Source organism: Somniosus microcephalus, unplaced genomic scaffold, assembly GCF_052327205.1.
Source record: "Somniosus microcephalus isolate GS21.2 unplaced genomic scaffold, FLI_Smic_1.0 unresolved_chr7, whole genome shotgun sequence".
Classification (NCBI taxonomy): Eukaryota; Metazoa; Chordata; class Chondrichthyes; order Squaliformes; family Somniosidae; genus Somniosus; species Somniosus microcephalus.
The window spans coordinates 44104665-44118106 of record NW_028225185.1 but is presented as its reverse complement, the minus strand read 5'-3'; the positions used below and the strand labels follow the sequence as shown (position 1 = coordinate 44118106).

The 13442-nt window shown below is 52.2% G+C and overlaps 1 protein-coding gene across 1 annotated transcript in view; it reads right to left on the bottom strand.

Moving 5' to 3' along the window:
- LOC147086856 (plasma membrane calcium-transporting ATPase 3-like) overlaps positions 1-13442 on the bottom strand; it is a 158234-nt gene that overhangs the window by 63929 nt on the left and 80863 nt on the right. The window contains exons 4-5 of the mRNA XM_085978341.1: positions 7128-7253; positions 4285-4410 (exon numbers count right to left, since the gene is read on the bottom strand). Coding sequence (XP_085834467.1) covers positions 4285-4410; positions 7128-7253 — 252 coding nt within the window. The remainder of the gene's footprint in view (positions 1-4284; positions 4411-7127; positions 7254-13442) is intronic.

The window sequence follows — 13442 nt, the reverse complement described above, 5'->3', positions numbered from 1 at the left end:
CCCCATCTCCCTCAACCCCACCCACCCACCTTCTCCCCATATCCCTCAACCCCACCCACCTTCTCCCCATATCCCTCAACCCCACCCACCCACCTTCTCCCCATCTCCCCAACTCCACCCACCCACCTTCTCCCCATATTGCTCAACCCCACCCACCCACCTTCTCCCCAATCCCTCAACCCCACCTACCCACCTTCTCCCCATCTCCCTCAACCCCACCTACCCACCTTCTCCCCGTATCCCTCAAACCCACCTACCCACCTTCTCCCCATATCCCTCAACCCCACCTACCCACCTTCTCCCCATCTCCCTCAACCCCACCCACCCACCTTCTCCCCATATCCCTCAACCCCACCCACCCACCTTCTCCCCATCTCCCCAACTCCACCCACCCACCTTCTCCCCATCTCCCTCAAACCCACCTACCCACCTTCTCCCCATCTCCCTCAACCCCACCCACCCACCTTCTCACCATCTCCCTCAACCCCACCCACCTTCTCCCCATCTCCCTCAACCCCACCCACCCACCTTCTCCCCATATCCCTCAACCCCACCCACCCACCTTCTCCCCATCTCCCTCAACCCCACCCACCCACCTTCTCGCCATATCCCTCAAACCCACCCATCCACCTTCTCCCCATCTCCCTCAACCCCATCTACCCACCTTCTCCCCATCTCCCTCAACCCCACCCACCCACCTTCTCCCCATCTCCCTCAACCACACCCACCCACCTTCTCCCCATATCCCTCAACCCCACCCACCCACCTTCTCCCCATATCCCTCAACCCCACCCACCCACCTTCTCCCTATCTCCCTCAACCCCACCCACCCACCTTCTCCCCATACCCCTCAACCCCACCCACCCACCTTCTCCCCATATCCCTCAACCCCACCCACCCACCTTCTCCCCATCTCCCCAACTCCACCCACCCACCTTCTCCCCATCTCCCTCAACCCCACCCACCCACCTTCTCCCCATATCCCTCAACCCCACCCACCTTCTCCCCATATCCCTCAACCCCACCCACCCACCTTCTCCCCATCTCCCCAACTCCACCCACCCACCTTCTCCCCATATTGCTCAACCCCACCCACCCACCTTCTCCCCAATCCCTCAACCCCACCTACCCACCTTCTCCCCATCTCCCTCAACCCCACCTACCCACCTTCTCCCCGTATCCCTCAAACCCACCTACCCACCTTCTCCCCATATCCCTCAACCCCACCTACCCACCTTCTCCCCATCTCCCTCAACCCCACCCACCCACCTTCTCCCCATATCCCTCAACCCCACCCACCCACCTTCTCCCCATCTCCCTCAACCCCACCCACTCACCTTCTCCCCATATCCCTCAACCCCACCCACCCACCTTCTCCCCATCTCCCTCAACACTACCCACCCACCTTCTCCCCATATCCCTCAACCCCACCTACCCACCTTCTCCCCATCTCCCTCAACCCCACCTACCCACCTTCTCCCCATTGCCCTCAACCCCACCCATCTTCTCACCATCTCCCTCAACCCCACCCACCCACCTTCTCCCCATATCCCTCAACCCCACCCACCTTCTCCCCATCTCCCTCAACCCCACCCACCCACCTTCTCCCCATATCCCTCAACCCCACCCACCTTCTCCCCATATCCCTCAACCCCACCTACCCACCTTCTCCCCATCTCCCTCAACCCCACCCACCCACCTTCTCCCCATATCCCTCAACCCCACCCACCCACCTTCTCCCCATCTCCCTCAACCCCACCCACTCACCTTCTCCCCATCTCCCTCAACCCCACCCACCCACCTTCTCCCCATCTCCCTCAACCCCACCCACCCACCTTCTCTCCATCTCCCTCAACCCCACCCACCCACCTTCTCCCCATCTCCCTCAACCCCACCCACCCACCTTCTCTCCATATCCCTCAACCCCACCCACCCACCTTCTCCCCATCTCCCTCAACCCCACCTACTCACCTTCTCCCCATCTCCCTCAACCCCACCCACCCACCTTCTCCCCATATCCCTCAAACCCACCTTCTCCCCATATCCCTCAACCCCACCCACCCACCTTCTCCCCATCTCCCTCAACCCCACCCACCCACCTTCTCCCCATATCCCTCAAACCCACCTTCTCCCCATATCCCTCAACCCCACCCACCCACCTTCTCCCCATCTCCCTCAACTCCACACACCCACCTTCTCCCCATCTCCCTCAACCCCACCTACCCACCTTCTCCCCATATCCCTCAACCCCACCCACCCACCTTCTCCCCATCTCCCTCAACCCCACCTACCCACCTTCTCCCCATATCCCTCAACCCCACCCACCTTCTCACCTTCTCCCTCAACCCCACCCACCCACCTTCTCCCCATATCCCTCAACCCCACCCACCTTCTCCCCATCTCCCTCAACCCCACCCACCCACCTTCTCCCCATCTCCCTCAATCCCACCCACCCACCTTCTCCCCATATCCCTCAACCCCACCCACCCACCTTCTCCCTATATCCCTCAACCCTACCCACCCACCTTCTGCCCATCTCCCTCAACCCCACCCACCCACCTTCTCCCCATATCCCTCAACCCCACCCACCCACCTTCTCCCCATCTCCCTCAACCCCACCCACCCACCTTCTCCCCATATCCCTCAACCCCACCCACCCACCTTCTCCCCATCTCCCTCAACCCCACCCACCCACCTTCTCCCCATCTCCCTCAATCTTCTCGTTCCAGACACACATCTAATTGTCTCTTGGACCCAGTCTTGCTGTTCTCTCTGCTACACAAGTCTATTCCCTCTGGGTGAAAAAGCTCCACTTCCCTTTTGCCCATCTTTAACCTGAGTCCCGTGGGATTTGGACCCTTTAGAGGAGCGGACAACCTGGCTGGCCTCTCTTGGCCAATTCCTTTCACGATTCTAAAGCGACAAACAGGGTCACCTCAAAGTCTCCTCCTTTCTCAACGCTTGACCTCCTTACCTTTCCCTCATAACTGACATTCCCGACAGCTGGAAGCAGCTGGGTTGCCCCACCTCATCCCGCCGCAAACCCCCGCCAGCTCTGTCAAGGGCAAGGCACAGAGAGATGGGATCTGGCCAAGGACCCTACACACTCCAACAACACCACCTCCTTGGGGAGCTTTGCAACCCTTTGTCTTGCCTGTAACTTTCCTGGCCCTTTGCAGAAGAACATAAGAAATAGGAGCAGGAATAGGCCACTCGGCCGCTCGAGCCTGCTCCGCCATTCAATGAGATCATGGCTGATCTTGGGCTCAGCTACACTTCCCTGCCCGCTCCCCATAACCCTTCACTCCCTTATTGTTCAACAATCCGTCCATCTCCACCTCAATGACCCAGCCTCCACGGCTCTCTGGGGCAGAGAACTCCACAGATTTACGACCCTCTGAGAGAAGAAATTCCTCCTCATCTCAGTTCTAAAAGGGCGACCCTTTATTCTGAGACTGTGCCCCCGAGTTCTAGATTTCTCCACGAGGGGAAACATCTTCTCTGCATCTACCTTGTCGAGCCCCCTCAGTATCTTACATGTTTCAATAAGATCACCTCTCATTCTTCTAAACTCCAATGAGTATAAGCCCGATCGACCCAATCTCTCCTCTTACGTCATTCCTGCCATCCCAGGTATCAGCCTGGTGAATCTTCGCTGCACTCCCTCCATGGCAAGAGCATCCTCCCTCAGATAAGGCGACCAAAACTGCACACAATACTCAAGGTGTGGTCTCACCAAGGCCCTGTACAACTGCAGCAAGACATCCTTGCTCCTGTACTCGAATCCTCTCGCTACGAAGGCCAACACACCATTTGCCTTCTTAACCGCCTGCTGCACCTGCATGCTTACCTTCAGCGACTGGTGCACAAGGACACCCAGGTCTCGTTGTACTTCCCCTTCTCCCAATCTATTGCCGTTCAGATAATAATCTGCCTTCCTGTTTTTGACACCAAAGTGGATAACCTCGCATGTACAAGGACCCTCAGATCCCTCTGTACCCCAGCATTCTGTAATCTCTCTTCATTTAAATAATAATTGGCTTTTTTCTTTTTCTTACCAAAGTGGATAACCTGGCATTTTCCCACATTAAGCTCCATCTGCCAAACCTTTGCCCATGCATCTACCTTGTCGAGCCCCCCTCTGTATTTTAGATGTTTGCGGCGGCCTGGCTACGATCGGAGACCCTCAGAATAGCGCGCGGCGCGCCAGCCTCCTGCGCAGGGGGAAAGTCCTCAACGGCGAGCCCTCGCTCCGGCGGGCAGGCCCAGACGCAAGCGCCGTACCTTTCTTCTCTTTCTTCTCCTCCTCCTCGACACCAGCCCCGAGAAGCGTGAAGATGATGCCGGTCTGCGAGTTGATCCCCACCGCCGTCACGATCATGCGACCCGACCCTTCCATCACATGGGTGCCTGGAGAAAGAGACGGCAACGGTTGGCTTTGTCCAACTGTCCGATTTTCAGCTCCCTCCCTCTGGACGACCACTGCCCCGGTCCCAGCTGGAGCATTCCGGCCAATTCTGGGCCGCCGCACTTTTAGGATGGATGTCGAGGCCTTGGAGAGGAGATTGACCAGAATGGTACCAGGGATGAGGGACTTCAGTGATGTGGAGAGACTGGAGAAGCTGGGATTGTTCTCCTTAGAGCAGAGAAGGTTAAGGGGAGATTGACCAGAATGGTACCAGGGATGATGGACTTCAGTGATGTGGAGAGACTGGAGAAGCTGGGATTGTTCTCCTTAGAGCAGAGAAGGTTAAGGGGAGATTGACCAGAATGGTACCAGGGATGAGGGACTTCAGTGATGTGGAGAGGCTGGAGAAGCTGGGGTTGTTCTCCTTAGAGCAGAGAAGGTTAAGGGGAGATTGACCAGAATGGTACCGGGGATGAGGGACTTCAGTGATGTGGAGAGACTGGAGAAGCTGGGATTGTTCTCCTTAGAGCAGAGAAGGTTAAGGGGAGATTGACCAGAATGGTACCAGGGATGAGGGACTTCAGTGATGTGGAGAGACTGGAGAATCTGGGATTGTTCTCCTTAGAGCAGAGAAGGTTAAGGGGAGATTGACCAGAATGGTACCAGGGATGAGGGACTTCAGTGACGTGGAGAGGCTGGAGAAGCTGGGATTGTTCTCCTTAGAGCAGAGAAGGTTAAGGGGAGATTGACCAGAATGGTACCAGGGATGAGGGACTTCAGTGATGTGGAGAGGCTGGAGAAGCTGGGGTTGTTCTCCTTAGAGCAGAGAAGGTTAAGGGGAGATTGACCAGAATGGTACCAGGGATGAGGGACTTCAGTGACGTGGAGAGACTGGAGAAGCTGGGATTGTTCTCCTTAGAGCAGAGAAGGTTAAGGGGAGATTGACCAGAATGGTACCAGGGATGAGGGACTTCAGTGAGGTGGAGAGACTGGAGAAGCTGGGGTTGTTCTCCTTAGAGCAGAGAAGGTTAAGGGGAGATTGACCAGAATGGTACCAGGGATGAGGGACTTCAGTGATGTGGAGAGACTGGAAAAGCTGGGATTGTTCTCCTTAGAGCAGAGAAGGTGAAGGGATGCAGCTAATTGTCACTAATTGGGAGGGCATAGGATGGCTGAGGTAGAAATACGAAAAATGTCACTTATAGGCAGCTTTACTCTGTATCTAACCCATGCTGTACCTGCCCTGGGAGTGTTTGATGGGACAGTGTAGAGGGAGCTTTACTCTGTATCTAACCCATGCTGTACCTGCCCTGGGAGTGTTTGATGGGGACAGTGTAGAGGGAGCTTTATTCTGTATCTAACCCGTGCTGTACCTGCCCTGGGAGTGTTTGATGGGGACAGTGTAGAGGGAGCTTTACTCTGTATCTAACCCGTGCTGTACCAGCCCTGGGAGTGTATGATGGGGACAGTGTAGAGGGAGCTTTACTCTGTGTCTAACCCGTGCTGTACCTGCCCTGGGAGTGTTTAATGGGGACAGTGTAGAGAGAGCTTTACTCTGTATCTAACCCATGCTGTACCTGCTACAGCCCTGGGAGTGTTTGATGGGACAGTGTAGAGGGAGCTTTACTCTGTATCTAACCCGTGCTGTACCTGCCCTCGGAGTGTTTGATGGGACAGTGTAGAGGGAGCTTTACTCTGTATCTAAGCCGTGCTGTGCCTGCCCTGGGAGTGCTGATGGGGACAGTGTAGAGGGAGCTTTACTCTGTATCTAACCTGTGCTGTACCTGCCCTGGGAGTGTTTGATGGGACAGTGTAGAGGGAGCTTTACTCTGTAGCTAACCCGTGCTGTACCTGCCCTGGGAGTGTTTGATGGGGACAGTGTAGAGGGAGCTTTACTCTGTATCTAACCCGTGCTGTACCTGCCCTGGGAGTGTTTGATGGGACAGTGTAGAGGGAGCTTTTCTCTGTATCTAACCCATGCTGTCCCTGCCCTGGGAGTGTTTGATGGGACATTGTAGAGGGAGTTTTACTCTGTATCTAACCCGTGCTGTACCTGCCCTGGGAGTGTTTGATGGGACAGTGTAGAGGGAGCTTTACTCTGTATCTAACCCGTGCTGTACCTGCCCTGGGATTGTTTGATGGGGACAGTGTAGAGGGAGCTTTACTCTGTATCTAACCCGTGCTGTACCTGCCCTGGGATTGTTTGATGGGACAGTGTAGAGGGAGCTTTACTCTGTATCTAACCCCGTGCTGTACCTGCCCTGGGAGTGTTTGATGGGACAGTGTAGAGGGAGCTTTACTCTGTATCTAACCCGTGCTGTACCTGCCCTGGGATTGTTTGATGGGGACAGTGTAGAGGGAGCTTTACTCTGTATCTAACCCGTGCTGTACCTGCCCTGGGATTGTTTGATGGGACAGTGTAGAGGGAGCTTTACTCTGTATCTAACCCCGTGCTGTACCTGCCCTGGGAGTGTTTGATGGGACAGTGTAGAGGGAGCTTTACTCTGTATCTAACCCGTGCTGTACCTGCCCTGGGAGTGTTTGACGGGGACAGTGTAGAGGGAGCTTTACTCTGTATCTAACCCGTGCTGTACCTGCCCTGGGAGTGTTTGATGGGACAGTGTAGAGGGAGCTTTACTCTGTATCTAACCCCGTGCTGTACCTGCCCTGGGAGTGTTTGACGGGGACAGTGTAGAGGGAGTGATGTTTCTTTACTTACCGGATAGTAACATTGGGTCTTTATCAGGTGACTTGTGCACGTGGTCCGACTCTCCTGTTAGCGAGCTCTCGTCTATCTTGAGGTCGCTACTGTGAATTAGAATTCCATCCGCGGGAAGGAGGTCACCTGCCAGTACAGAGGTCAGAGGTTAACAGGCAACGAAGGAGACAATCTGGGGACACCTGCCTTTTTATTGATGTTGGCTGAGGGAAAAATATTGGCCCCAGGACACCGGGGAGAACTCCCCCCTGCTCTTCTTCCAATAGTGGCCGTTAGATCTTTTACATCCACCTGAGAGAGCAGACGGGGGCCTCGGGTTTAACGTCTCATCCCGAAAGACGGCACCTCCGACAGTGCGGCACTCCCTCAGTACAGCCCCTCCGACAGTGCGGCGCTCCCTCAGTACTGCCCCTCTGACAGTGCGGCGCTCCCTCAGTACCGCCCCTCCGACAGTGCGGTGCTCCCTCAGTACCGCCCCTCCGACAGTGCGGCGCTCCCTCAGTACTGCCCCTCCGACAGTGCGGCGCTCCCTCAGTACCGCCCCTCCGACAGTGCGGTGCTCCCTCAGTACCGCCCCTCCGACAGTGCGGCACTCCCTCAGTACCGCCCCTCCCACAGTGCGGCGCTCCCTCAGTACTGCCCCTCCGACAGTGCGGCGCTCCCTCAGTCCTGCCCCTCCGACAGTGCGGCGCTCCCTCAGTACCGACCCTCCGACAGTGCCGCGCTCCCTCAGTACCGACCCTCCGACAGTGCCGCGCTCCCTCAGTACCGCCCCTCCGACAGTGCGGCACTCCCTGAGTACTGCCCCTCCGACAGTGCGGCGCTCCCTCAGTACCGCCCCTCCGACAGTGTGGCACTCCCTCAGTACTGCCCCTCCAACAGTGCAGCGCTCCCACAGTACCGCCCCTCCGACAGTGCGGCACTCCCTCAGTACTGCCCCTCCAACAGTGCAGCGCTCCCACAGTACCGCCCCTCCGACAGTGCGGCACTCCCTCAGTATTGCCCCTCCAACAGTGCAGCGCTCCCACAGTACCGCCCCTCCGACAGTGCGGCACTCCCTGAGTACTGGCACCGGGAGTGTGTTGGTCCTGGATTACGGGGCTCGAGTCTCGGGAGTGGGGGCTCGAACCCATGACCTTCCGATGCAAAGCAGAGAGTGAGAGCCACTAAGCCATGGATGGAGCGTGATTGGCGGAGTGTCTGTCAACACTGAGATGGTCCCCCCGGAGGCTGCCTCGTGTGGGGCGGGGGGAGAGCGGCCTTTGTAGTTTGTGAAATACTTGGGCAGAGACGAGCATTAGTGTTAGATTTACAAATCTCACGGTGTTCTGAAGGGCACTCAATTCCCCGTAAACAGATTGATCCTCTCCTGCATAACATACAGTTGCCAGCTAAGGGTCAGCATCTATCGGTGATGGACTCGAAGGGTCAGTACCTATCAGTGATGGACTCTGAGGGTCAGTATCTATCAGTGATGGATTCTAAGGGTCAGTATCTAGCTATGATGGACTCTAAGGGTCAGTATCTATCAGTGATGGACTCTAAGGGTCAGTATCTATCAGTGATGGACTCTAAGGGTCAGTATCTATCAGTGATGGAATCTAAGCGTCAGTATCTATCAGTGATGGACTATAAGGGTCATAATCTATCAGTGATGGACTCTAAGGGTCTGTATCTATCAGTGATGGACTCTAAGGGTCAGTATCTATCAGTATTGGACTCTAAGGGTCAGTATCTATCAGTGATGGACTCCAAGGGTCAGTATCTATCGGTGATGGATTCTAACGGTCAGTACGTATCGGTGATGGATTCGAAGGGTCAGTATCGATCGGTGATGGACCAAGGGTCAGTATCTATCAGTGATGAACTCTAAGGGTCAGTATCTATCAGTGATGGACTCGAAGGGCCAGTATCTATCGGTGATGGACTCTAAGGGTCAGTAGCTATCAGTGTTGGTCTCTAAGCGTCTGTATCTATCAGTGATGGACTCTGAGGGTCAGTATCTATCGCTGATGGACTCTAAGGGTCAGTATCTATCAGTGATGGACTCTAAGGGTCAGTATCTAGCGGTGATGGACTCTAAGGGTCAGTATCTATCAGTGATGGATTCTAAGGATCAGTATCTGTCGGTGATGGAATCTAAGGGTCAGTATCTATCAGTGATGGACTCTAAGGGTCTGTATCTATCAGTGATGGAATCTAAGGGTCAGTATCTATCAGTGATGGACTCTAAGGGTCAGTATCTATCGGTGATGGATTCTAACGGTCAGTACGTATCGGTGATGGATTCGAAGGGTCAGTATCGGTCGGTGATGGACTAAGGGTCAGTATCTATCAGTGATGAACTCTAAGGGTCAGTATCTATCAGTGATGGACAATAAGGGCCAGTATCTATCGGTGATGGACTCTAAGGGTCAGTATCTATCAGTGATGGACTCTAAGTGTCAGTATCTTTCAGTAATGGACTCTAAGGGTCAGTATCTATCGGTGATGGAATCTAAGGGCCAGTATCTATCAGTGATGGACTCTAAGGGTCAGTATCTATCAGTGTTGGTCTCTAAGTGTCTGTATCTATCAGTGATGGACTCTAAGGGTCAGTATCTTCCAGTGATGGACTCTAAGGGTCAGTATCCATCAGTGATGGAATCTAAGGGTCAGTATCTACCAGTGATGGACTCTAAGTGTCAGTATCTATCAGTGATGGACTCTCAGGGTCAGTATCTATCAGTGATGGACTCGAAGTGTCAGTATCTATCAGTGATGGACTCTAAGGGTCAGTATCTATCAGTAATAGACTCTGAGGGTCAGTATCTATCAGTGTTGGATCTAAGGGTCTGTATCTATCAGTGATGGATCTAAAGGTCAGTATCTATCAGTGATGGACTCTAAGGGTCAGTATCTATCAGTGATGGACTCGAAGTGTCAGTATCTACCAGTGATGGACACTAAGGGTCAGTATCTATCAGTGATGGACTCTAAGGGTCAGTATCTATCAGTGATGGTCTCTAAGGGTCAGTATCTATCGGTGATGGACTGTTAGGGTCAGTATCTATTGATGATGGACTCTAAGGGTCAGTATCTATCAGTGATGGACTCTAACGGTCAGTATCTATCAGTGAGGGACTCTAAGGGTCAGTATCTATCGGTGATGGACTCTACGGGTCAGTTTCTATCAGCGATGGACCCTAAGGGTCAGTGTCTATCAGTGGTGGACTCTACGGGTCAGTATCTATCAGTGATGGAGTCTAAGGGTCAGTATCTATCAGTGATGGACTCTAAAGGTCAGTATCTGTCAGTGATGGTCTCTAAGGGTCAGTATCTATCAGTGATGGTCTCTAAGGGTCAGTATCAATCAGTGATGGACTCTAAGGGTCAGTATCTATCGGTGATGGACTGTTAGGGTCAGTATCTATCAGTGATGGACCCTAACGGTCAGTATCTATCAGTGATGGATTCTAAGGGTCGGTATCTGTCAGTGATGGAGTCTAAGGGTCAGTATCTATCAATGATGGACTCTGAGGGTCAGTATCTATCAGTGATGAACTGTAAGGGTCAGTATCTACCAGTGATGGACTCTAAGGGTCAGTGTCTATCAGTGACGGACTCTAAGGGGCAGTATCTATCAGTGATGGACTCTAAGGGTCAGTATCTATCAGTGATGGACTCTAAGGGTCAGTATCTATCAGTGATGGACTTTAAGGGTCAGTATCTACCAGTGATGGACTCTAAGGGTCAGTGTCTATCAGTGACGGACTCTAAGGGTCAGTATCTATCAGTGATGGATTCTAAGGGTCAGTATCTATCAGTGATGGTCTCTCAGGGTCAGTATCTATCAGTGATGGTCTCTAAGGGTCAGTATCAATCAGTGATGGACTCTAAGGGTCAGTATCTATCGGTGATGGACTGTTAGGGTCAGTATCTATTGATGATGGACTCTAAGGGTCAGTATCTATCAGTGATGGACTCTAAGGGTCAGTATCTACCAGTGATGGACTCTAAGGGTCAGTGTCTATCAGTGACGGACTCTAAGGGGCAGTATCTATCAGTGATGGACTCTAAGGGTCAGTATCTATCAGTGATGGACTCTAAGGGACAGTATCTATCAGGGATGGACTCGAAGTGTCAGTATCTATCGGTGATGGGCTCTAAGGGTCAGTATCTGTCAGTGATGGTCTCTAAGGGTCAGTATCTATCAGTGATGGACTCTAAGGGTCAGTAACTATCAGTGATGGATTCTAAGGATCAGTATCTATCAGTGATGGACGCAAAGGGTCAGTATCTATCAGTGATGGACTCTAAGGGTCAGTAGCTAGCAGTGATGGACTGTAAGGGTCAGTATCTATCGGTGATGGACTCTAAGGGTCAGTATCTATCAGTGATGGACTCCAAGGGTCAGTATCTATCAGTGATGGACTCTAACGGTCAGTATCTTTCAGTGATGGACTCCAAGGGGCAGTTTCTATCAGTGATGGACTCTAAGGGTCAGTATCTATCAGTGGTGTACTCGAAGGGTCAGTATCTATCGGTGATGGATTCTAAGGGTCGGTATCTATCGGTGATGGATCTAAGTGTCTGTAACTATCAGTGATGGACTCTACGTGTCAGTATCTATCAGTGATGGACTCTCAGGCTCAGTATCTATCAGTGATGGACTCTAAGGGTCAGTATCTATCAGTGATGGAGTCTAAGGGTCAGTATCTATCAATGATGGACTCTAAGGGTCAGTATCTATCAGTGATGAACTGTAAGGGTCAGTATCTATCCGTGATGGACTCTAAGGGTCAGTATCTATCAGTGATGGACTCTAAGGGTCAGTATCTATCAGTGATGGACTCTAATGGTCAGTATCTACCCGTGAATGACTCTAAGGGTCAGTATCTATCAGTGATGGACTCTAAGGGTGAGTATCTATCAGGGATGGACTCTAAGGGTCAGTATCTATCAGTGATGGACTCTAAGGGTCAGTATCTATCAGCGATGGACCCTAACGATCAGTATCTATCAGTGATGGACTCTAAGGGTCAGTATCTATCAGTGATGGACTCTAAGGGTCAGTATCTATCAGTGTTGGATCTAAGGGTCTGTATCTATCAGTGATGGATCTAAGGGTCAGTATCTATCAGTGATGGACTCGAAGTGTCAGTATCTACCAGTGATGGACACTAAGGGTCAGTATCTATCAGTGACGGATCTAAGGGTCTGTATCTATCAGTGATGGACTCTAAGGGTCAGTATCTATCAGTGATGGACTCTAAGGGTCAGTATCTATCGGTGATGGACTCTACGGGTCAGTTTCTATCAGCGATGGACCCTAAGGGTCAGTGTCTATCAGTGGTGGACTCTACGGGTCAGTATCTATCAGTGATGGACTCTAACGGTCAGTATCTATCGGTGAAGGAATCTAACGGTCAGTATCTCTCAGTGATGGACTCTAAGGGACAGTATCTATCAGTGATGGAGTCTAAGGGTCAGTATCTGTCAGTGATGGTCTCTAAGGGTCAGTATCTATCAGTGATGGTCTCTAAGGGTCAGTATCAATCAGTGATGGACTCTAAGGGTCAGTATCTATCGGTGATGGACTGTTAGATACTGACCCTTAGAGTCCATCACCGATAGATACTGACCCTAACAGTCCATCACCGATAGATACTGACCCTTAGAGTCCATCACTGATTGATACTGACCCTTAGAGTCCATCACCGATAGATACTGACCCTATCAGTGATGGACTCTAACGGTCAGTATCTATCGGTGATGGATTCTAAGTGTCGGTATCTATCGGTGATGGACTCTAAGTGTCTGTATCTATCAGTGATGGACTCGAAGGGTCAGTATCTATCAGTAATGGTCTCTCAGGCTCAGTATCTATCAGTGATGGACTCTAAGCGTCAGTATCTATCAGTGATGGACTCTAAGGGTCAGTATCTATCAGTGATGGACTCGAAGGGTCAGTATCTATCAGTGATGGATTCTAAGGGTCAGTATCTATCAGTGGTGGACTCTAAGGGTCAGTATCTATCAGTGATGGATCTAAGGGTCAGTATCTATCAGTGATGGACTCGAAGTGTCAGTATCTATCAGTGATGGACTCTAAAGGTCAGTATCTATCAGTGATGGTCTCTAAGGGTCAGTATCTATCAGTGATGGTCTCTAAGGGTCAGTATCAATCAGTGATGGACTCTAAGGGTCAGTATCTATCGGTGATGGACTGTTAGGGTCAGTATCTATCAGTGATGGACCCGAACGGTCAGTATCTATCAGTGATGGATTCTAAGGGTCGGTATCTGTCAGTGATGGAGTCTAAGGGTCAGTATC